Source organism: Entelurus aequoreus, linkage group LG24 (assembly GCF_033978785.1).
Source record: "Entelurus aequoreus isolate RoL-2023_Sb linkage group LG24, RoL_Eaeq_v1.1, whole genome shotgun sequence".
NCBI classification, from domain to species: Eukaryota; Metazoa; Chordata; class Actinopteri; order Syngnathiformes; family Syngnathidae; genus Entelurus; species Entelurus aequoreus.
The window spans coordinates 9,688,929-9,711,552 of NC_084754.1; the positions used below are offsets into that span (position 1 = coordinate 9,688,929).

General features: G+C 38.5%; 1 protein-coding gene across 1 annotated transcript in view; it reads right to left on the reverse strand.

Moving 5' to 3' along the window:
* The window catches only part of LOC133641831 (chromatin remodeling regulator CECR2), a 76,464-nt gene that overhangs the window by 32,840 nt on the left and 21,000 nt on the right, over positions 1-22,624 (reverse strand). Inside the window, exons 2-5 of the mRNA XM_062035878.1 lie at positions 7,944-8,038; positions 2,645-2,828; positions 1,044-1,171; positions 835-918 (exon numbers count right to left, since the gene is read on the reverse strand). Of these exons, the coding sequence (XP_061891862.1) occupies positions 835-918; positions 1,044-1,171; positions 2,645-2,828; positions 7,944-8,038 (491 nt within the window). The remainder of the gene's footprint in view (positions 1-834; positions 919-1,043; positions 1,172-2,644; positions 2,829-7,943; positions 8,039-22,624) is intronic.

Consider the following 22,624-nt stretch of genomic DNA (forward strand, 5'->3'; position numbering starts at 1 on the left):
ATATTTGACTCCTTATATTAGTTTCAAGGCTTTTTATTTTTTTATTTTCTCAAAACACCTCCTAAGTTGGTATCCTAATATACAAAACATATTTTCTTACTTGTTGGTACCTGTTTGTGTGTATTTGGGACCGCCGACATCCATCCGTCCATTTTGTACTGCTTATCCCTTTCATCAGTCCCGAAAATTTAAAATCAAGGCATTGTGGAGATATTTAGTTATGTCAACGGATATTTCCAAGTATAGGTTAGTTCATGGACCAAACTATTCGGAATTTGAGTTTAGGTCAATATCGCCCAGCCCTACACTCGTGTTAGCAACAGTGATGTTCTGTGTTGAAAGGCGCGTTACAACAGGCCTTATGATGGCATTGTGTTTATATGTATGAGCGTGCATGTGTACGTTCAGTGTTAATGAAATTGTGATATATAAGACATTTAATATTGCTGCGAAAAATTATCTGTGCTACCTATGTTTTTGTTTAGTAGCACTGGTGCTACAAGTGAAAAAGCTAAGCGTACAGCAACAGTACCTTTATGTCAATATTACTCAGAATATTTTTTGCTAAATATGACCTTGCTATAATTGGTTTATGTAACCCTGCTAAATTAATTTTCAACAATTTTTTTCCCCACGGAAACTCATTATTTAACTCATCATGACTGTGCAAACTCTTGACAAATGATTTATGCAACAGCTGACAGTCATGGAATGTGCAGCAAGGATTAACCACATGTTTCCTTTTTAGCTATACCTAGGGCCTCCGAGCAACCAGATGTAAAGGTTTTGTAGACGTCAACACATGTTTGAACTGACAAGAATAATATTGTTCACCTTAGATCAGTATCTTCCAATCTTCTCTTCTTTGGTGGTCTTCCCCTTTTCTTTTTCTCTGGTAAAGTTAACTCAGGGGTTTCACTACAAAGAAGACAGCAGGAAAAAATTTCGAACTCTAAGAAAAATTAGCAACAACTCGCATGTACTTTAATTGCATTGCCATTTCATTGGTGAAGGACTGAGGTGAGTAAAGATTTTTTTTGTACCTGATTCTGTCTGCTTTTCTTTTGAGTGGTTCTTCTTTGTACATCCGAGTGCCGTAAAAATACCAGTAGAGGGCTCCATTCCCATCTTGCCCTAGCGGTTCCACCCTCAGACTGTCGGCATCCAGTCCCTGGTGGGTGTGAGTAGTAAAAGTGAGAGTGAAATTACTGATTTGACTGTGACCCTATCAATCTTGCATACATCATTATTTACACATACACTATTAATGTTTGAATTACACTATTAATGTTTGAATAAGATTGGTATATTATTACAACTTGTGGAAGGCTGACCTTTCTAGATAACATTTTAATTTGAATCTTACATATCCTACATAAAAAAAACTTTCTATGGCCTACATCATCTATCTGACTATCAGTATTCTTAGGTTTTCTAGGCAAAGGAATTCTATTTTGAAATATTAAAGGATATACAGGCCAAAAGTTTGGACACACCTTCTCATTCGATGCGTTTTCTTTATTTTCATGAATATTTACATAGTATATTGTCACTGAAGGTGTCACAACTACGAATGAACACATGTGGAGTTATGTACTTGACAAAAAAAGGTGAAATAACTGAAAACATGTTTTATATTCTAGTTCCTTCAAAACAGCCACCCTTTGCTCCGATTACTGCTTTACACACACTTCGCATTCTCTCGATGAGCTTCAAGAGGTAGTCACCTGAAATGGTTTTCACTTCACAGGTGTGCCTTATCAGGGTCGATTAGTGGAATTTCTTGCTTTATCAATGGAGTTGGGACCATCAGTTGTGTTGTGAATGAGAAGGTGTGTCCAAACGTTTGGCCTGTACTGTGTTTACATCACTGGTGCAAAATTAAAAATGTAATTGAGAATGTCCCCCAATTCAATTCAATGATTTTAAATTGATCTTGAATTGAAATTAAAAAGAGGAAATAGAATTGCAAGTCAAATTTGAAGGAAGTAAAATTGAAAGTCTATGTTGGTGTATTCCAAAACTATGCTTTATATAGTAGAAATACTATATAATAATTGTATTTTATTTACAAAGTGTTTTTCATTGACAATTTAGAATTAAATCATCTTCGATAAAACATATACGTTAAATTTGATGTTCTCTGAATGGTAAATGCATTTTATTTGTTTACCTTAAAAGGTACTCAAAGCTTTGACACCAATACCACTTTTACCTACTGATGACGCAGCATCAAGAACAATTGTAGTATCTTGCTCAAGGATTCTTCAACATGGTCACACTACCACCTGAGCCATGTAACGTTCTAATTATGGAAAATAAAAATTAAAAAACGGTCATTTTCCAGAATGTTTCACCTTATCCAAGTAGTCAAAATAAAGGAAATGTGTGTTTAATTTTAGTGCTTGAAAAGCATTTTTGTGTTTAAGCCAAAATGTTAAATGTGGGGGGAAAAAACTATACTTGACTATAAATAATTGATCTGAAATGGAATGCATTTAATTCCCCTTCATGTAATTCCAATCATGAGACATGGCGCCAATTCAATTCATATTTCAATCCTTGAAATGAAATGATATATTCCAAATTTTCACACCGGCCTAGCCTGACACTTCCACAAGGTAAATCCGGATCAGTAATGTACCTTTAGCAAGTCAAACACATCAGCAGCATCCAGACGGTAGTCGCAGAGTCTGTGCAGCAATTCCACTTGAGTGCGAGGGGTCAGATTTTCAAAAGGTTGATCTCGAAGTGGGTTGGGCTTCCCTTCTTCCAGCTCCCATCTGTAGCTGATGATGTCATCCAGGTAGCGGCTGAAGCACTGGGGACTGTGTTTTTGAAGACACAACAACAGTATGTTTTTGAATTAGTTTTTTTTTCTCAGTAAGTCTATTATATACAGTGGAGGGAAGTAATGATCCTGATACTGATATTGTAAGTTTACAAAGATAAAAAAGTAATGGGACTGTTTTTTCAAAAGGGGATATACATCAATCCTGAATACGTGTTTTGTTTCCCTTCATGGGGCTGACTCGTTGGTTGTTGTGCATACAAAAATAAATGACAATGGAATTACTATTCAGTTTAATTTGTCAGTACAATTATGGTTCGGATGAATGTGCTCTTTTTAAACACACAAAATCAGGCTTTAATATGAACTGCAAGTTTCACCACTACTGCGCATAACTTGCAGAAGAATTGGAGCTCTTTCGTAAATAGTTGGTGGATGTGGGATTGAAAGCCATGTTCGCTGTGAGCCTTTCACCAAGCTGGACTGGCAAATAAATGTTGGTTACGGTTTGGGCCAAGCCGATTAATCTGTACCTTTTAGTTCCAAGTCAGAAGAAAAGAACAAGACCTTGGGGCGGGGCTGAGCATCTATGCAACATAGAGAAAGAGGGCCAGAAAAAAATGGCTTATCTTGAAAGAGCAGTGTGCACTTTTCACACAGCTGTAGGCACCCCTCCTCACTCACCCCATCTCTCTCTTCCTTTCTATCCCCTTTTCCTCTTCAACACCCTCCCGCCCACCTTCCCCCGCTCCGCCAGAGCGTTTAACGCGTGCGGATGAAAAGGGCAGCTCTGTGAAAGGCCAGTGGTGAGCAGCCACCCCCAGGATGCAGGCGCCTGTCCAGTCCAATAAAGCAGGTTGTCCTACTGTTACTGGTTGCCTGGGTGGAAAAACTGGACCACTCTTGCCTCTCTGAATATCAGCTCACTGGTACCATTATGCTTCTTGCCCAAGTTGCGTAAACTGTATCAGAAAGGGCAAACCCCATTCAGGCATTAACCACAATGTTTTTTTAGCTTCCCATCGCGAGCGAAGAATTATAATTTGAGAAGTAAAATTATGGTAGATAAAATAAATCCATGCATTACAACAGTGAGCCTGAACAATCCGCGTCATCGGCAACTGGAGGATTATTTTGGAGGTGTATGTCACGTATGGCTGGGCGATATGGCAAACAAATTATCACGATTAATTTTTTTCATATCATCTGCTCTTGATTAATACTTTTTAAAAATGTTTTATTTTATTAAAATCGGATTGTCCCGTGCAGGATTACTACTGCAGTATCTTGTAACAGACATTTCCTCCATGTTTGATTGAGGTATGCTAACAGCTGGCAACTGTCATTTTATTAATATACACAATTGTGCTTATGACAGGTGAAACTGTACAGGTAACCCACGCTACAGTCCGCACCTGGTTTTAGGGGCCACTGTTTTGCTTCTCTTTCGGTAAATTTTTTGGAAGTAAAGAGAACAATTTATTTTCCTCTCAAAGCTATTTTGTTTTTTTTGGCTTGTCATCACAAACATTCTGCAGTAAACAAAGTATCAGAGGTGTAGTGAAAGCTATATGACTTGAATTCAAGTTTACCATGAATTGATTTACGTGGACCCCGACTTAAACAAGTTGAAAAACGTATTCGGGTGTTACCATTTAGTGGTCAATTGTACGGAATATGTACTGTACTGTGCAATCTACTAATAAAAGTTTCAATCAATCAATCAAAAAAAGTTAACATTTACTAAACAGCACTTTCAAATGGTTAAATTAATATTTGTATTCTTTAAATAATTACTGGTATACATCAGTGCTTCTCACCAGTGCTTTGGGAAACGGCAAGTGGTGACCCAGATTGCGGAGTTTTTAAAATTCTAATTCTGTATCTTATATTTAATAAAAGTACATTAAAGTGCAGTTTCAATTTGAGTTATTGTAAAATAATGTGTAATAACGCATAAAACAAGTTCAATAATTTTTTCAGGAACAAAATGTTTTTTTTATTCTCAAACAAACGAAAACAACACAAAGTGTCTGCATAGTTTTTTTTTATGAGTGGAAAGTCTGATTCAAAAATATTTTGATATAAAAATGCTTTTTCTGATTAAATTAGTAGGTGTGTTGATTCTCCCAGTCAGCACCAATACAATGATACAATCACAGACGTTTTGTGAGTGTCTGCAAGTCCGCATCCGGGGCAGGATTACTGGTGAGCTGCAGAGGATAGTGAAACTAATGTGAGTCACTAAAGTCACTGCTCCTTTTCAATGTTGTTTTTCAATTTATATGCTTGTGTTAGTCATATTTCTTTATTTTCTTTTTCTGGGCTGCACTTCCAGCTGTTTAAGCATTGTGACGAGACTGACTTTCAGGACTGTGGAACAGGAGGTCACGCACACAGACAAACTTTCACATTAACACACACAAACACACACAGGATCACGGTCAATAAGGGTGGATTGTTCCGTGCAGGATTATTCCAAGCGTTGTTGCTTCCCTACTAGGGTTGTACTGTATACCGGTATTGGTATAGTACTGCTATACTAATGAATCATATTCAGTACTATATCGCCTCTAAAAAGTACCGGCCCACCACCCCCGTCGTCGTCACGTCGTGTCATTGTTGGTTTTACGAGCAGAGGAGCATGTTCGGCAGCACACAATCGCGGAGTACTTACAAGCAGACAATACGTACAGACAGAAAAGGGAGAACGGACACATTTTGGCTTAAAAGTGGCGATAAAGGTGAAGTTATAACACTGAAACGCCCTCAGGAAGAGGTGCTTTAAGACATGGCTAGATAGCTAGCAGCTAAAGTCCATCCGCAGTCGGCAGTGTTTCAGCTACTTTAAATCATTAATCCTCGCCTCCATGGCGACAAATAAAGTAAGTTTCTTACAAGTATCATCCCTGCAGAACGAGGAATAGCTAAACATGCTTCACTCCACACCGTAGCTCATCGGTGTCCCAATGTAAACAAACGCCATTGATGGATCTACACCTAACACCTACTGTAATGATACCAAGTAAAATAGCGTATCTAGTCGATACTACTATGATTACATCGATATTTCTTAGCATCACTAAATCTTTTTTCATTTTTTTTAAATTTATATTACCGGGAATGTTTTTAAACTCAGGAAATATGTCCCTGGACACATGAGGACTTTGAATATGACCAATGTATGATCCTGTAACAACTATGTATCGGATTGATACCTATAATTTGTGGTATCATCCAAAACTAATGTAAAGTATCCAAACAACAGAAGAATATGTGATTATTACATTTTAACAGAAATGTAGACAGAACATGTAAGTAAGCAGATATTAACAGTAAATGAACAAGTAGAGTAATAATTCATTTTATACCACCTGTCCTTAATAATTTTGACAAAATAAGAGTAGAAAATGACACAATATGTTACTGCATATGTCAGCAGCTAAATTACGAGCCTTTGTTTGTTTACTTACTACTAAAAGACAAGTTGTCTAGTATGTACACTATATTATTTAAGGACAAACTTTCAATAAGAAACATATGTTTAATGTACCGTAAGATTTTTTGTTAAAATAAAGTCAATAATGCAATTTTTTTATTATTTTATTTAGAAAAGTATCAAAAAATACCGAAAAGTATCTAAATGCATTTTGGTACCGGTACCAAAATATTGGTATCGGGACAACACTATTCCCTACGGTTTACTACTGCAGTAGCTTCTAACAGACATTTCCATGTTTAATCGAGGAAATATGCCAAGAGCGGATCACTGTGCTCGAACTCAAATTAATTGCAAATCAACAATCACGATCATATAATCGCCCAGCCTTAACGTCACGCACAGCTCGTCTCTACAACATACGCTGACATCTCAACGCTAAAGTAATATTTTACACAGTATTATTATACAGAGTGTTATCCAGGTTTCACCAACTCAAATCCAAACTGAAACAGGCAAAATGCAAATGCAACATTTGACGGCAAAACAGCTGCGTTGTTAAATTTGCTCTGCTGCGCACAACAGCTAAGAAGTTTATTTTTGAACAACTTAAAGGGGCCCTATTATCCAAAAACACCTTATCTTACCTATTGGTACATGCTTTTGTTTATTTGGGATCTGCATAAGTCCCGAAAATTTGAACTCATATCGTGAAGGCATTACGGAGATACTTATAAGACAATTTTGCCTTCCTTCATACTCCCTGTGACGTTTTTCACTCCGGTGACGACAGCAGATTATCAATAAGTGGTATGAATTTCCCTAAAGTGCCTGGCCCAAGTCCGCGCTTTAGTCAGTATCAATAATCTCCTTTTTTTCCGCTATCCTCTTGTTGTCAGCAGACTGGCTCATACATGCACATGCATCCTTCGCTGTTGCCATTTCTAATACAAATAACCGTACAATTCTAATTTATGTCAGTAGACTCAATATAGACGTGCTAAAACTACAACATGGATGGATGACGGGGACAAGACGCTGTCAAAGTGGAGGCACAATATTAAGACCGTGCACAAAACAGCACTTCCCGAAGAGACGGTCAAAAAGCACCTTGACAACTGAAAACATAATCTATGAATATTTTTGACCAAAGAACCACCATTACATGTTATGTAGACCACAAGGAAGTGTTTTAAATATAGAAAAAAATCATAATATGACCCGTTTAACACATGTGTGCGTGTACATTTTGTCATTTCTAAATGTTTTTTTTAGCTTGTAAGGCTTCATGCAATCAGACGTTAGTAATACTCTGTGGTACAATTTTGATATTATGTCTGATTAACGCTTTCAAAACATCCGTCTGCTTGTCTTGATCGCAATTTCCTTGCTGGAACGCGTTCTGCGTGCACACGAGCACATTGGTTAGAGTGTGTGTGGTCCGTGCTAAAGCATACAACAGGTAACAGCCAAAAAAATATTCAAAGTATTTTTTGTGTTTGGTTTAAAATGTTAAGTTCACTTGTACATCTCTAAACTTGTGCATGCATAAATTGCATTGGTGTGTTTCCATTAACCAAAACTTGAAACCTCAAAAAAGTCATTACATAATGTACAAATACAATGCTTTTGAAAGTGATAGTTTCTGTGAATTAGTTCATTTTAAAGATCACAATAAATCAATAAATAACACTTTTATTACTCTTAACTTACGTTATGTCGGTGCGCTGGTAGCATCCCTGCAAAAGACAAGCAATAAGGTCCCCAAGGAAGTTAAAGTCCTGCTCTGAAAGAGCTTTCTCCAATTCCTAAAACACAAGAAAGACGCATAATCAGCAATCCATTGTAAACTTTAAGAAATATGTTAATCTTCCCACAAGAAAGGATACAAATATAACAAAGACAGGTACAGTGTATTCCTGAAGACTCAATGTTAAGGTAAAGGATGACATAAAAGGTTGAATGACTTCAATGGCACAAGAATTATGAGGGGACTTTTTAAAGTAATGCATAACTGCAAAACAATAACCTCTTAGCAGTTTAGTGAAAATAAAACAAGTGCACAAGTTCATATTGCATGAGTATTAAATGACGATTGGCCAAAACGTGCGGGGAATTCATTGGGATTGGAAAAAGTTGCAAGGTTGTGCATTATTCGCGGTGATTGATTGAACTGGCGCAATCTGAACATCGCAAAATCCTGGAGTGCATATGTCTTCTTTGTGAGTGATTGTACCCTTTTCCCGACAGTCATTATCTGAGTCACTGTCTAAAATGTATAAAACGCAGGGAGTGAAACACAAAAAAAGCACCAGAGAGATGGCAAGCAGCAGGTGGCCCCAGCAGTAACACGCCATGCCCGACCTTCTAAAAGGACAACCCATGCAGAATCTTACCACATAATTCCTAGTCCTTTAAAACTCAGGGATTCTCGGTCGGCCAAAAAAGTATTGCAAGAAAATTATGATTCTACCCAGAATCATGAAGCTCTAGTCTTGACACTGAGGATTCCTCCCTATTTTGAAGTAGCTCGAAATAGTTTCTAAAGAAAACAGTAGAAGACAGATAAAAATGTCCAGGTAAAATATTGCATCTACTATACCTGAATGTTGTCTATCTGAAAGAAACTAAAAAAGCATATACTGAAGTACCGGATTTTCTGGACCATAGGGTACACCGAATTATAAGGCGCACTGCCGATGAGCGGGTCTATTCAGGTCTTTTTTCATACAAAAGGCGCAACGGATTATAAAGCGCATTAAAGGGGTCATATTATATATTTTTTTCTAAATTTAAAACATGTCCTTGTAGTCTACATAACATGTAATTGTGGTTCCTTGGTCAAAATGTTGCATAGATTATGTTTTACAGACCATTTTCCACTCGCTTTCTGACAGTCGCTTCAGGATGCGCCGTTTTGTGGGCGGTCTTATTTACGTGGCTCACCTTCGATAGCGTCTTCTCCCCGTCATCTTTGTTGTAGCGGTGTAGCGTGCAAGGACGGGAGTGGAAGAAGTGTCAAAAGATGGAGCTAACTATTTTAATGACATTCAGACTTTACTTAAATCAAAAACGGAGCAGCATCTTCTCTTTCGTGGCTCACTAATGCAACAAGGGCGGAAATGTGTCCCGTGAAAAAACGTCCGACCGGAACTCTCTAATGACTAAAGTTCTGTGGGTGAATTATGTAAACTCACTACACTGGTAGTTTTTAGCGCTTCTATAGCAAAATATAAGTTAGAACTTTACGCTACTTTATATTAGAAATGGCAACAGCAGAGGGTGATGCTCCATAAGAAGAAGTGAAAAAGAAGCTTATCGACTACGGTATCGGCACGGACTGTAGTGGCGGACGTGCGCAAATTTTCAGGACTTATGCAGATCTCAAATACACATCAGCCGGTACCAGGAGGTAAGTAAAGTTGGTTTTGCATAATATTGTGGAACAAAACGCCAGCTAATGTGTCTGCTAATGGGTGCCATATATATACACACGCCATAGTAATACTTGCATCTCTGACTACGGTAGCCGTAATGGGCAGACAATCCATCAAGCGGTGCGGCTTCAAAGTTACCGTATTTCCTTGAATTGGCGCCGGGAATATAGTATTCGCCTGCCTAGAATTACAGCCGGGTCAAACTCGTTTCGCAAAATAATTAGCGCATGCTTGGCACTTCCGCCGGGTCAAATATGAGTCATTAAATGACTCCCGCCTCCAGGTGGTAGAGGGCGCTAGTGATCCTTCTTGCGACTACCAGTACTGCAGGAGACAGGTACTGCAGAAGAAGACAACAAGCAGCAAGCATGCAGCAATTGTTTGCTTGCACTTTTAACATGGAGGATTACATATCTAAAATAAAACCGTTTTCTAAACTGGACTTTCAATCGAAGCAGGAGGTAATAATTAAAGGAATATCTCCAGAGACTTTTAAAATTGAAGAAAGATGAGAAAGACTGCCTTTGATCAGAAGCAGCTGCACATGGACCCATCTACAAGTAAAGGTAAGATCATAATAACGTTTTTTTTATTAAATGTGTTTTTAATGATAAGGTATGCGCCGGAGTGAGAAGAGGTTTTAAAATAATTAGAGCATGCTTGCTCATTCCGCATGGTTTTGGTAACCGCAGGAGTGAGAAGAGGTTTTAAATTAATTAGCGCCCCTGCGGCTATTCAAGGAAATACGGTATACTAAAACATTTTGACAGATTTTTGAGTGGCGTAATGATCTTTATTTTCAATGGAACATTTTAAGTTTTGGTGTTGTTTACTGGTGTCATATTGCAGTCTACAGATATCTCTTATGCGTGACTGCAATTTACTGGTCACACTTATCATTACACCAAATAAAATTGCTTCGAGGTTGGTAAGCACAACCATAATCATTTCGTACATTATGTGGGTTATTAGGTGCATTGTCGATTTTTGAGAAAATGAAAGGATTTTAAGTGCGCCTTAGAGTCCTAAAAATATATGGTAGATAACATAAATGCATCATCACAGGCAAATTAACAAGACACATTTTTGTTCCTTTTTTTGTCAAGTTTTAAAGTGGCACTATATTTACGAGGAAAGGTCCACAACATCAATGTGTTTGTTCACATATCTTTGCTTCACTCCTTGAAGCCGTCATAGGTCTTCATGGTGAACATGAACACTCATGGTCATGGACACCAGAAGCAAAACCATTTTTTGTCAACTTTTAAAGTGGCACTATATTTACGAGGAAAGGTCCACAACATCAATGTGTATTTGTTCACACATCTTTGCTTCGCTCATTGAAGCCGTCAGAGGTCTTCATGGTAAATATGATCACGCACGGTCACGGACACCAGAAGCAAAACAATCTGGTAAAACAAAAAACTACGGGATAAGAAAAATAGAAAGTTAAAAACAAGAGAAAGAATAAGAATGAATATTTCAGTATCCATCCATCCATCCATTTTCTACCGCTTGTCCCGTTCGGGGTCGCTGGAGCCTATCTCAGCTGCATTCGGGCGGAAGGCGGGGTACACCCTGGACAAGTCGCCACCTCATCGCAGGGCCAACACAAATAGACAGACAACATTCACACTCACATTCACACACTAGGGCCAATTTAGTGTTGCCAATCAACCTATCAGTAGTGTTGCATAAAAGATTGTTGATCCTCAGACGGTATATTACGCTTGGTCATAATGATTAAGCTGTATATCACAATTGCTCAAGAGTGCGCATTATGTTCTTCCAGCTGGAGAGATTAGAAGGGTGTGTGTGGGTGTGTCTACTTGCGTAAAAGCACATTTGCACATGGCCCTGAGATATCCTGTCTCATGCACCCTTGTACTTCCTGGTTCTAAGAACCAGCCTCTTGAGCCAGAGGGATCCCATCCATCAGCAAGAATTGACACTTGGTCAGAGATGGGACAGACCACAAAAAGAGTACACAGAAAGAGTAAACAATGACGCAGCAGAAAAGATTCACATTTAGGCCTAAATCATCAGAGACAACCCCCAACTACCTTTGATACACTCAGTATCTTCAAAGGCAGACAAAAAATAATCATGATAATTTCTTCAAGATAACCAGGCAGGAAGCAAATCTCTTGCTGAGTGACTGCAAATGACGTTCATCCTGTAGAGTCTCTCACCACTTGTGTAGACAAATACACTGCAAGCTTAAGCAAGAGAAAAAAGTAAACTTTGCAAAATACATGAACAACTTCAAATTAATGATCAACAAGATTTAGAAGAAATGCAATCTGTGTATGTATATATGCTGTGAGCTGATAGATACATTACTACACCACATTGTAACACACAGTACGACAAACATTAGAAGTTGTGATAAGGATTCAACACCAAAAGGTGTGTCACCAGTACGGCTCTTTTGTGAGCTTGGCGTTCACTGAGAAAGTCACCCTGAAGGTATTTGCCGCTCCTCTCAACAAATTCCCCAAGTGAGTCCTCCCAGCCTCCTTCATTGAGTTGAACCACTTATTTCTCTCTCACACTTAATTTGTTCACCACTGGTTCAGCTGTCCAGCATCTGTTGGGACTTCTGAGATAATGTATTGCTCACCTGATCAGTTTTAATTCTCAATGAGCACACAGAAGTGCTTAACGGGGAACTGCACTTATTGTGGGAATGTTGCCTATCGTTCACAATCATTATGAGAGACAAGAACACACGTCTTTTTTTCTTTTTTTTAGGATTTTAAAAATGATAAACGCTTGCAAGATGCGGCTAATGGGAGTCACCGTTGTAGCTTTCAAAGCCCTCTAGAACAACTTCAAAAACCTCCATCAACGTTTTGTATACACGCTGCAAATCTATATACAATGTAGTAACAGACACGATCATAACAAATTGTAATATGTACAATATTTACTTCCAACTTCCTGCAAGAAATATGTTCCTACTCCCGGAATCAAACGCGATTTTTTAATCATAGGTAATAGACAATGAAGACGACTATTTTTGGACAAATGAGGATTCACAACCTTATCTTTTGTAAACTAAATATACAGAGAATAAACTACTAGTTATAGAAGCGAGCACGAAGAAGAGGCTGAAACGTTTGAGCAGACGGAAGCCAGGGAGTGCAACATGGTCACGCTGCAAATCTGGAACTTGGGAGCCAAGCTATGTCGAATTGCTTACCCAAATCAACTGGAAACGTCATTCTACACTACAGTGCATACGCTGTCGAGCTAGCTGTGTAAAAATAAAACATGAAATGTGGGCTAATACTTTACAGCTACAGTAATATGATTGTTCATGTTTATCAGTCAATAAAAATTGTTGTTCTATTGCAGTGTTGTGCATTACAAACTCAAAACGCGTTTTGTGCTGACGTAGAAACTAGCTTAGCTCTTTCCGTAGTTAGCTAATACCGAAGCACACCGATGTGTTAGTACGCTAGAAAAAGAGTTTGTCGGTGTTCGCTCTTACAATAATAATTTTGCTACAGCTTGGTTTTTATACAGGTCGTAAATAGAGATGTCCGATAATATCGGCAGTCCGATATTATCGGCCGATAAATGCTTTAAAAATATCGGAAATTATCGGTATCGGTTTCAAAAAGTAAAATGTATGACTTTTTAAAACGCCGCTGTATGGAGTGGTACACGGACGTAGGGAGAAGTACAGAGCGCAAATAAACCTTAAAGGCACTGCCTTTGGCTGCCGGCCCAATCACATAATATCTACAGCTTTTCACACACACAAGTGAATGCAAAGCATACTTGGTCAACAGCCATACAGGTCACACTGAGGGTCGCCGTATAAACAACTTAAACACTGTTACAAATATGCGCCACACTGAACCCACACCAAACAAGAATGACAAACACATTTCGGGAGAACATCCGCACCGTAACACAACACAGCACTAACTCTTCCGGGACGCTACAATATACACCCCTTGCTACCCCCTACCCTCAACCTCCTCATGCTCTCTCAGGGAGAGCATGTCCCAAATTCCAAGCTGCTGTTTTGAGGCATGTTAAAAAATAATGCACTTTGTGACTTCAATATTAAATATGGCAGTGCCGTGTTGGCATTTTTTTCCATAACTTGAGTTGATTTATTTTGGAAAACCATGTTACATTGTTTAATACATCCAGCGGGGCATCACAACAAAATTAGGCATAATAATGTGTTAATTCCACGACTGTATATATCGGTTGATATCGGAATCGGTAATCAAGAGTTGGACAATATCGGAATATCGGATATCGGCAAAAAAGCCATTATCGGACATCTCTAGTCGTAAATGAATGGAACGTAAATCAAGTATTGTTGACCGTTATTGAATGTATTTTAAAGTGATTTAGAGGTAGAATTGATTGCTCCCATTAGCTGCATTGCTAGCCACCAAGAACGAAACTATTTGTAGTCTTGTCTCTCATAATGATTGTGAACGTTAGGCAAAATTCCAAAAAAAAAGTGCAGTTCCCTTTTAAATGCAGGGCTGGGCGATATGGTAAAAGAAAATGGTAAATGGGTTATACACTTGTATAGCGCTTTTCTACCTTAAAAGGTACTCAAAGCGCTTTGACAAGATTAATTACGTGACCACATCTTAAATCAAGGGGACCTATGATAATTTAGGTAAATCTACATGTAAAACACTTCCTTGTTGGCTAGATAATATGTATTGGATTCGCTTTGGTGTAAATTTTGCTCCACCTTTATAACCTACTTTCTGTGTATGGAGGATTTCCTTTTAGATTGCAATTTAAACCCAGCACGGCCCACCATCTCCAAAAGTATCCAAATGTACACTTTTTAAAAATATGTCTTTAGGACATCACTGGTCACATCACTGGGTAAACCTGAACATTCTCTGATTGATAGTACTGCATAAAAAAGCTGCTTTGACCAGCCTCTATGTCATTGCATCAGTGTTATTCTATGCATGCCAAAATTACATGAAAATAATACTTAATCCAACCATCACTAGTGTTTCCTTAAACCAAATCTTAATTGTGCCCTCTTATTATGTCAGAGTTTCGCAACTACCATATGTTATGGACTATAAGCCGCAACTTTTTTCCCACGCTTTGGACCCTGCAGCTTATAACTGTGCGGCTAGTTCACAGATTGTTTCCTCGCTAACGGCCGTAATGTTTTGTATTAGTAAATAGTTTTCACATAACACCAACAGAGACACTGAAAAGGTGTGTTGTTGTTTGTGATATGGCACCATCTATTGGACGAGTTCACTCACTGCAGGTGCTGCGGGTTGAAATTGTACTTTGTGTTTCTGGCCGAAATGACTCTTTGGTCATCACTCCAGTTTTACAATATAACAAAAAAATTCATACTTACTAACCCTTCCCATGTGTAATAATAATGTCTGTAGGACTATGTTCACACTGGAGGCCGGAGTGCCGTTCAGTCTTCTAACCGTCCATAGCGTTTCTACTCGTATGAATTATTCATTCATCACTCCAAGCAACGTCTTGTAAGTTTTACAGTATAACTAAAACTGTTTATACTTACTAAACCGTCCGATGTGTGATGTATGCAGGAGTGTTTTCATGCATATTTGAACGTGCTACTGCAATTTAATGACACTAACGTCGTGAGCATCGGCTAATATGCTAACATAACTTACAACGGCATTTTTTTTGTATTGTTTCAGTTTTACAAATTCCTCAGCAAACTTATCAAAACATCACCGTGGAGTTATTGAGTGTGTTTAGCTGATCGTAGAGCGAGCTTTTGCAGCTAAGGGGTCCATGACGATAACTTCTGTTTTGTTTGATCAACATTTTTACTGCCATGTTACAGGCCCCGTTTGGGAACAAATTAAATAATATAATATCCCTCTGTGCGCTCTTGAAAATACGTTAATTAATGTCTAAATAAGTGTGTCTACCTTACTGTGATGTCTCACTCTTGCTATTGTTCAAAAAAGATTGCAAATTACAGCGGTCAAAAAACGTTGTGTAAGCTCACGCCCAAATGCATGAATCTTATGATTTCCTGCTTTGCCATCGCTGAGAACATGAGTATACAACATTGTGTCAACATTAATAAAGGCGAGAATCATCATCTGTTCATGTCTGCGTGAACTTTAAAATAAACTGTAGAAGCCTGTTTATGATTTACAAAATCCAAAACCAGTGAAGTTGGCACGTTGTGTAAATCGTAAATAAAAACAGATTACAATAATTTGCAAATCCTTTTCAACCTATATTCAATTGAATAGACTGTAAAGACAAGATATTTAAAGTTCGAACTGGTAAACTTTGTCATTTTTTGCAAATATTAGCTCATTTGGAATTTGATGCCAGCAACATGTTCAAAAAAGCTGGCACAAGTGGCAAAAAAGACTGAGAAAGTTGAGGAATGCTCATCAAACACTTATTTGGAACATCCCACAGGTGAACATGCTAATTGGGAACAGGTGGGTGCCATGATTGGGTATAAAGGCAGCTTCCATGAAATGCTCAGTCATTCACAGACAAGGATGGGGCGAGGGTCACCACTCTGTGAACAAATGCGTGACTAAATTGTCGAACAGTTTAAGAACAACATTTCTCAACGAGCTATTGCTAGGAATTTAGGGATTTCACCATCTACAGTCCGTAATATCATCAAAAGGTTCAGAGAATCTGGATAAATAACTGCACGTAAGCGGCAATGCTCGTGACCTTTGATCCCTCAGGTGGTACTGCATCAAAAACCGACATCAGTTTGTAAAGGATATCACCACATGGGCTCAGGAACACTTCAGAAAACCACAGTCAGTAACTACAGTTTGTCGCTACATCTGTAAGTGCAAGTTAGGGACGGCATGGCGAAGTTGGTAGAGTGGCCGTGCCAGCAATCGGAGGGTTGCTGGTTACTGGGGTTCAATCCCCACCTTCTACCATCCTAGTCATGTCCGTTGTGTCCTTGAGCAAGACACTTCACCCTTGCTCCTGATGGCTGCTGGTTAGCGCCTTGCATTGCAGCTCCCGCCATCAGTGTGTGAATGTGTGTGTGAATGGGTGAATGTGGAAATACTGTCAAAGCACTTTGAGTACCTTGAAGGTAGAAAAGCGCTAAACAAGTATAACCCATTTATCATTTATTTACTATGCAAAGCGAAAGCTATTTATCAACACCACCCAGAAACGCTGCCGGCTATGTTGGGCCCGAGCTCATCTAAGATGGAATGATGCAATGGGGAAAAGTGTTCTGTGGTCTGACGAGTCCACAATTCAAATTGTTTTTGGATGGAAATGTGGATGTCGTGTCCCTTGGACCAAAGAGGAAAAGAACCATCCGGACTGTTATAGGCGCAAAGTTCAAAAGCCATCGACTGTGATGGTATGGGGGTGTATTAGTGCCCAAGGCATGGGTAACTTACACATCTGTGAAGGCACCATTAATGCTGGAAGGTACATATAGGTTTTGGAGCAACATCTGTTTCATGGACGCCCCTGCTTATTTCAGCAAGACAATGGAAAGCCACATACTGCACGTGTTACAACAGTGCGACTTTGTAGTAAAAGAGTGTGGTTACTAGACTAGCCTGCCTGTAGTCCAGACTTGTCTCCCATTGAAAATGTGTGGCGCATTATGAAGTGTCAAATATAACAACGGAGACTTTGGACTGTTGAACAACTTAAGCTGTACATCAAGCAAGAATGGGAAAGAAATCCACCTGAAAAGCTTCAAAAATTGGTCTCCTCAGTTCCCAAACGTTTACTGAGTGTTTCTAAAAGAAAAGGCCATGTAACACAGTGGTAAAAATGCCCCTGTGCCAACTTTTTTGCAATGTGTTGCAGCCATTAAATTTTAAGTTAATGATTATTTTAAAAAAATATTTATGTTTCTCAGTTCAAACATTAAATATCTTGTTTATGCAGTCTATTCAATTGAATAAAAGTTGAAAAGGATTTGCCAATCATTGTATTCTGTTTTTGTATTTACTTCACTGGTTTTGTGTTTTATACTTTGCGTGTATGCTGCAATGTTTAGCATCAATAACACCTCGCCAAACAGTATTAAAATTTGATTAATACATCTCTCATAGGCTGTATATTCCATAGAAACAACATACTGTACCTTGATACCGCTAAAAATTGTTGGAAACTAAACATTGCCAGACAACAGGGAAGTAGCCAAATCTAGCCAAACATTGAGACAAAACATTAACTTCCCATTTACACCGTTAAAACAACTGCAGACCCAGAATTATAGTTGACATTATGTTAGGGCTGCATGATTTTGGCCAAAAATAAAATCACAATTTTGTTCTGTCCAATTTTCTTTTACGATTTGAGTTTTTTGTAAAAACACAAAAGACAACACAGGGGTGGGAGTTGCTAATGTCATGTTTTTTGTAAAGAAATAGGCTCGAAAAAATTATTTTAAAAAGACCAACTGCAACACTTTGAACAGCACTGGTTTACATACAGTATTCCACACATTATTTTGTGTGTGTGCGTGTGGAGAGCTCAAAATGTTGCCGAAAGGTGATAAGAGTGTCTCCTAGCTCTGTCTCTTCTCATTTCAATGTGTTTTCTTTATTTTAATGACTACAATCACTTCACTATGACACCTGTGAAGTGAAAACCCTTTCAGGTTTGTTTGTTGAAGCTCATCGAGAGAATGCCAAGAGTGTGCAAAACAGTAATCAGAGCATAGGGTGGCTATTTTGAAGAAATTATAAACATGATTTCAGTTATTTCACCTTTTTTTGTTACGTACATATAACTCCACAAGTGTTCATTCATAGTTTTGATGCCTTTAGTGACAATCTACAATGTAAATAGTCATGAAAATAAAGAAAACACATTGAATGAGAAGGTGTGTCCAAACTTTTGGCCTGTAATGTGTGTGTGTGTGTGTGTGTGTGTGTGTGTGTGTGTGTGTGTGTGTGTGTGTGTGTGTGTGTGTGTGTGTGTGTGTGTGTATTATATATATAAATGTGAGTATATAGGTGTGTGTGTGTATATATGTGGCATTTGTATTTGTTCACTTTTGGCTACTGTAGCTCCTTATTAAAATGATAGTTGTAGAAAGCCAACTCACTGCCCAAACTAACCTAAAAATAACTGAGCTTAATTTCTCTGATAAACCTACTTTTAATTCAACCTGAAGAGATGTTAGTTGCATCACATGAAAAAAAAATATTTAAGTGGGAATTCAGACAAATTTAGTGGATGTAAATATACTGACTTTTATTTTTGTTCAAGGAAAAGCAGATCATCAAAAAAACTTCACAGTCCAGTGTTTCCCACACATTCATTTATTTGTGGCGGCCCGCCACGAAAGAATTACGTCCGCCACAAATAAAAAAAAAATTTTTTTTTTTTTTTTTTTTTTTTTTTTGGTCCTGTCCAGCTGTCAGGCAAATTATATAGTTGATGTAGATGCCCATATAGGCTGTTCAGATTTACTTTACAAAAGAGAAGTGTAGGATACTTCTCTTGTTGCCTTATTTGTATTTGACCACTACTGTTTTCTGTTTATTTGTTACTGACTGTGGCAGGACACCTCTGCCTCTGTTTCACTTTATGTTGCTGGTAAATAATATGGTTGTAGTAGTAGGCTAAAGTTAAATTATTTAGTATGCACTAATTGAAGGGGCAGCGCTTTAAGAGACATTTTAGCTTTTATATTTTATGACATATATTTTTTGTAAGAACCACAATTAATATATATTTCAGTGAATAACTTATTGTTCAAATCTGTATATAAATATGTACATAAAGTGTTGTAATTATATTGTAAAATGGATGGATGGATGGACGTTTAAAACAAAACTGTTATTATTAATTAGTAAGTATACATTTTTTGAGCCTTTTTAGAGAAAATCATATCATTGTAGTAAATTATGCAAATTACTCGATGATGTCATGGTGACCACGCCCATAGTCGCGCCCCCACCGCCACAGGTATCTTGGCAGTTTATGGGAAACACTGCAGTCATTCCTTCTGCTCATGTTTTCATGGATACAAGGGTGCCAGGTCCAATACATTTAATGTGTCAAGCTTGAAGCTGTGTAGGTACAGATCAATATTGTCTCTCAGCAACTACTAGTGATGCTTTGTTCTGGTCAAGTAGTGGTACATCCTGAGAATGTGAGACACATTTTCCTATGGTTTTATGGCGTTATGCATTCATGTTGTACGAGCCGTTTCATGGGGGGGTGGAAGGTGTTCCTGTAGGAACTATGTGTGAACAGAATTGGAGGTGGTTGGGGGTGGAAGAATGGCACGGTAAAAGGACTCTTTACACATTAAGCTTCCCTCCCCCTCCTGTTATCCCTTCATGCTATTCCAACTATTAGTGATATGAACCTCGGTGGAGCCGTTAACAGCAGTGACATGGAGTTTAAACTGTCTGCCGTGAGGGTAACCAGAGAGCCCCCCCCCCCGCTGATATTACTGGCTTTGTTGGTGTGCCACACAGCATCAAAGATGTTGATTCAAGTCCTCCTGCACGACCATATCACATGTTCTCACTCATCATTAGACATTAACAGGAAGATCCAACTTAACCTGCCAGGTGTTTGAAGACTTGAAGTATTTGATATGTATGTGCTGCCATCTCCTGCCAATCATGTTCCACAAAACATTGACTCCATTTTATTTATGCTCACACACACATACACGCACACACAGATTGGCCTCTGTGTACAAACTTAGCAGCGGCTAATATTCGTTTCCACAGTTTGGTGACTATACGCCTGTTAGTGTAGAAATGTGCTCTTTAATGTCAAATTTTGTTTGTTAAAATCTCATTTGTTCAAAGTCTGTACGAATACAACAATCAAGATGCTAATTTTCGTTAGCTCTTCAATGACGTTGTTCATTGTATGTTAGCATTAAGCCAGCGACGTAAGAGAGGAATTGAATGACCACTGTTCTGTAAACAGTCAGTGGCACTTTTATTAACCCAGTTAGTCAAGATGGGTATTAACAGCACAGAAAAGAAACTGTTTAAGTAGTACAGAATCCATCCATCCATTTTCTACCGCTTGCCCCTTTTGGGGTCGCGGGGGGTGCTGGAGCCTATCTCAGCTGCATTCGGGCGGAAGGCGGGGTACACCCTGGACAAGTCGCCCCCTCATCGCAGGGCCAACACAGATAGACAGACAACATTCACACTCACATTCACACACTAGGGCCAATTTAGTGCTGCCAATCAACCTATCCCCAGGTTCATGTTGTTTTTGGAGGTGGGAGGAAGCCGGAGTACGCGGAGGGAACCCACGCAGTCACGGGGAGAACATGCAAACTCCACACAGAAAGATCCCGAGCCCGGGATTGAACTCAGGACTTCTCAGGACCTTCGTATTGTGAGGCACATGCACTAACACCTGTTCCACCGTGCTGCCCGTAGTACAGAATTACATAACAAAATAGAAAAATATTCTTTCTATGTAAAATAAATAACATAACTGTGCAAATAATACAAAATGTATCAAACTCAGATAAAAAAAATACAATTTGCAGGCAGGCACTTTGTGATTTCCCTTCCCGCTCTATCTTTCCTCTGATTGACCTGTCCCTAACCAATCGTGACTCATCATAGTAAACAACCAACCAATCATGGATGTTCTTATACGTACGACCTTTATCCTGTATGATTGTAATGCTTTTTTTCCCGCTGCCTGATTGAGAAAAAGCGTAATTGCGTTTCTCTCCCAAATTGGAAATGCAATTGGATTTTAAATGTTCATATTTTATACATAAAAATACGCGAAACTGCAAAAAAAAGCCAGTGAAGGAAGAAATATGCAATAATTTATTTTTAAAATTATTTGGGTTTATGAAATCAGATAAGGAGCATGTGTCTACATCATGCTCTTAAACTGAAGAAATAACCGATAAAAACTATACAGTGATTATAATGTAATCTAATCATAATAAATAAAAACGCAAGTAACCATTTAAAAATCAAAAAAAGTACCGCCCAGCAAACAGCCCTGCCAAAACTGCTCCGCCTTTTACTAAACTAAAGGAACCCGTACATGTCCTAAAGACAGAGAACGGTCCGTCCACGTCGTCTTCAAAGCAGGACACCTCAGAGTCTTTGCCAAATTCCATCTGTCGCCCGACTCCAGCGCTTGCCGGAGCCTCTGAGCTGCCTGATATTAAAACACTCTTACGGGAATGGGTGACCACCATGACAGACCCAATGGAGGAGGACATCCTGCAGGTTGTGAAATATTGCACTGATCTTATTGAGGACAAAGATCTGGAGAAGCTGGATCTGATCATAAAATACATGAAAAGGCTCATGCAGCAGTCACTGGAATCCGTTTGGAGCATGGCCTTTGACTTTATCGTGGACAACGTGCAGGTGGTTGTGCAGCAAACTTACGGTAGCACCCTGAAGATAACATGAAGGATATACAGTACTTTTTTTCACCTTTTTCTACTTCTTACTACTTGGCTAACACAGGAATCGCAGCTCATTTCTTACATAGCATGAGTCAAGAGAAAGCTGCAAAAGCAATCGGGTGTGTTCAATCCGTTGGTGTGTACATGCAGCATTTTGTCTATGCTTTTTAAAGGCAAGTTGAATGGCAGAAATGTGCCTAAAAAGTGATCTACTTGGAAAAAATGTTGTAAACTTTTCTTTCTAATTACTGTTGCATTGTTTACCATTGTATTGTAATTTGAAGGTAATCAACTTTGTTATCCTAAATAAAAAACAAAAAAAGTTACTAATTTTTGTAAGCAAAAATGTAATTTAAATAAATGTTGAAACATATTAAAGTGCATTTTTTTCCCAGTTTTAAAAAACAAGGTCGGACGTTGTCTTTTTGTGTATTGCCATAATGTAATCACGGCATTCTCACTCGTTCTTCCGTGTTGATGGGCCAATAATGCCCATCTGATTTGAAGCTGAAATATTCCCACAACGGGACATTTGGCTTGGTAATCATAATTTTTTC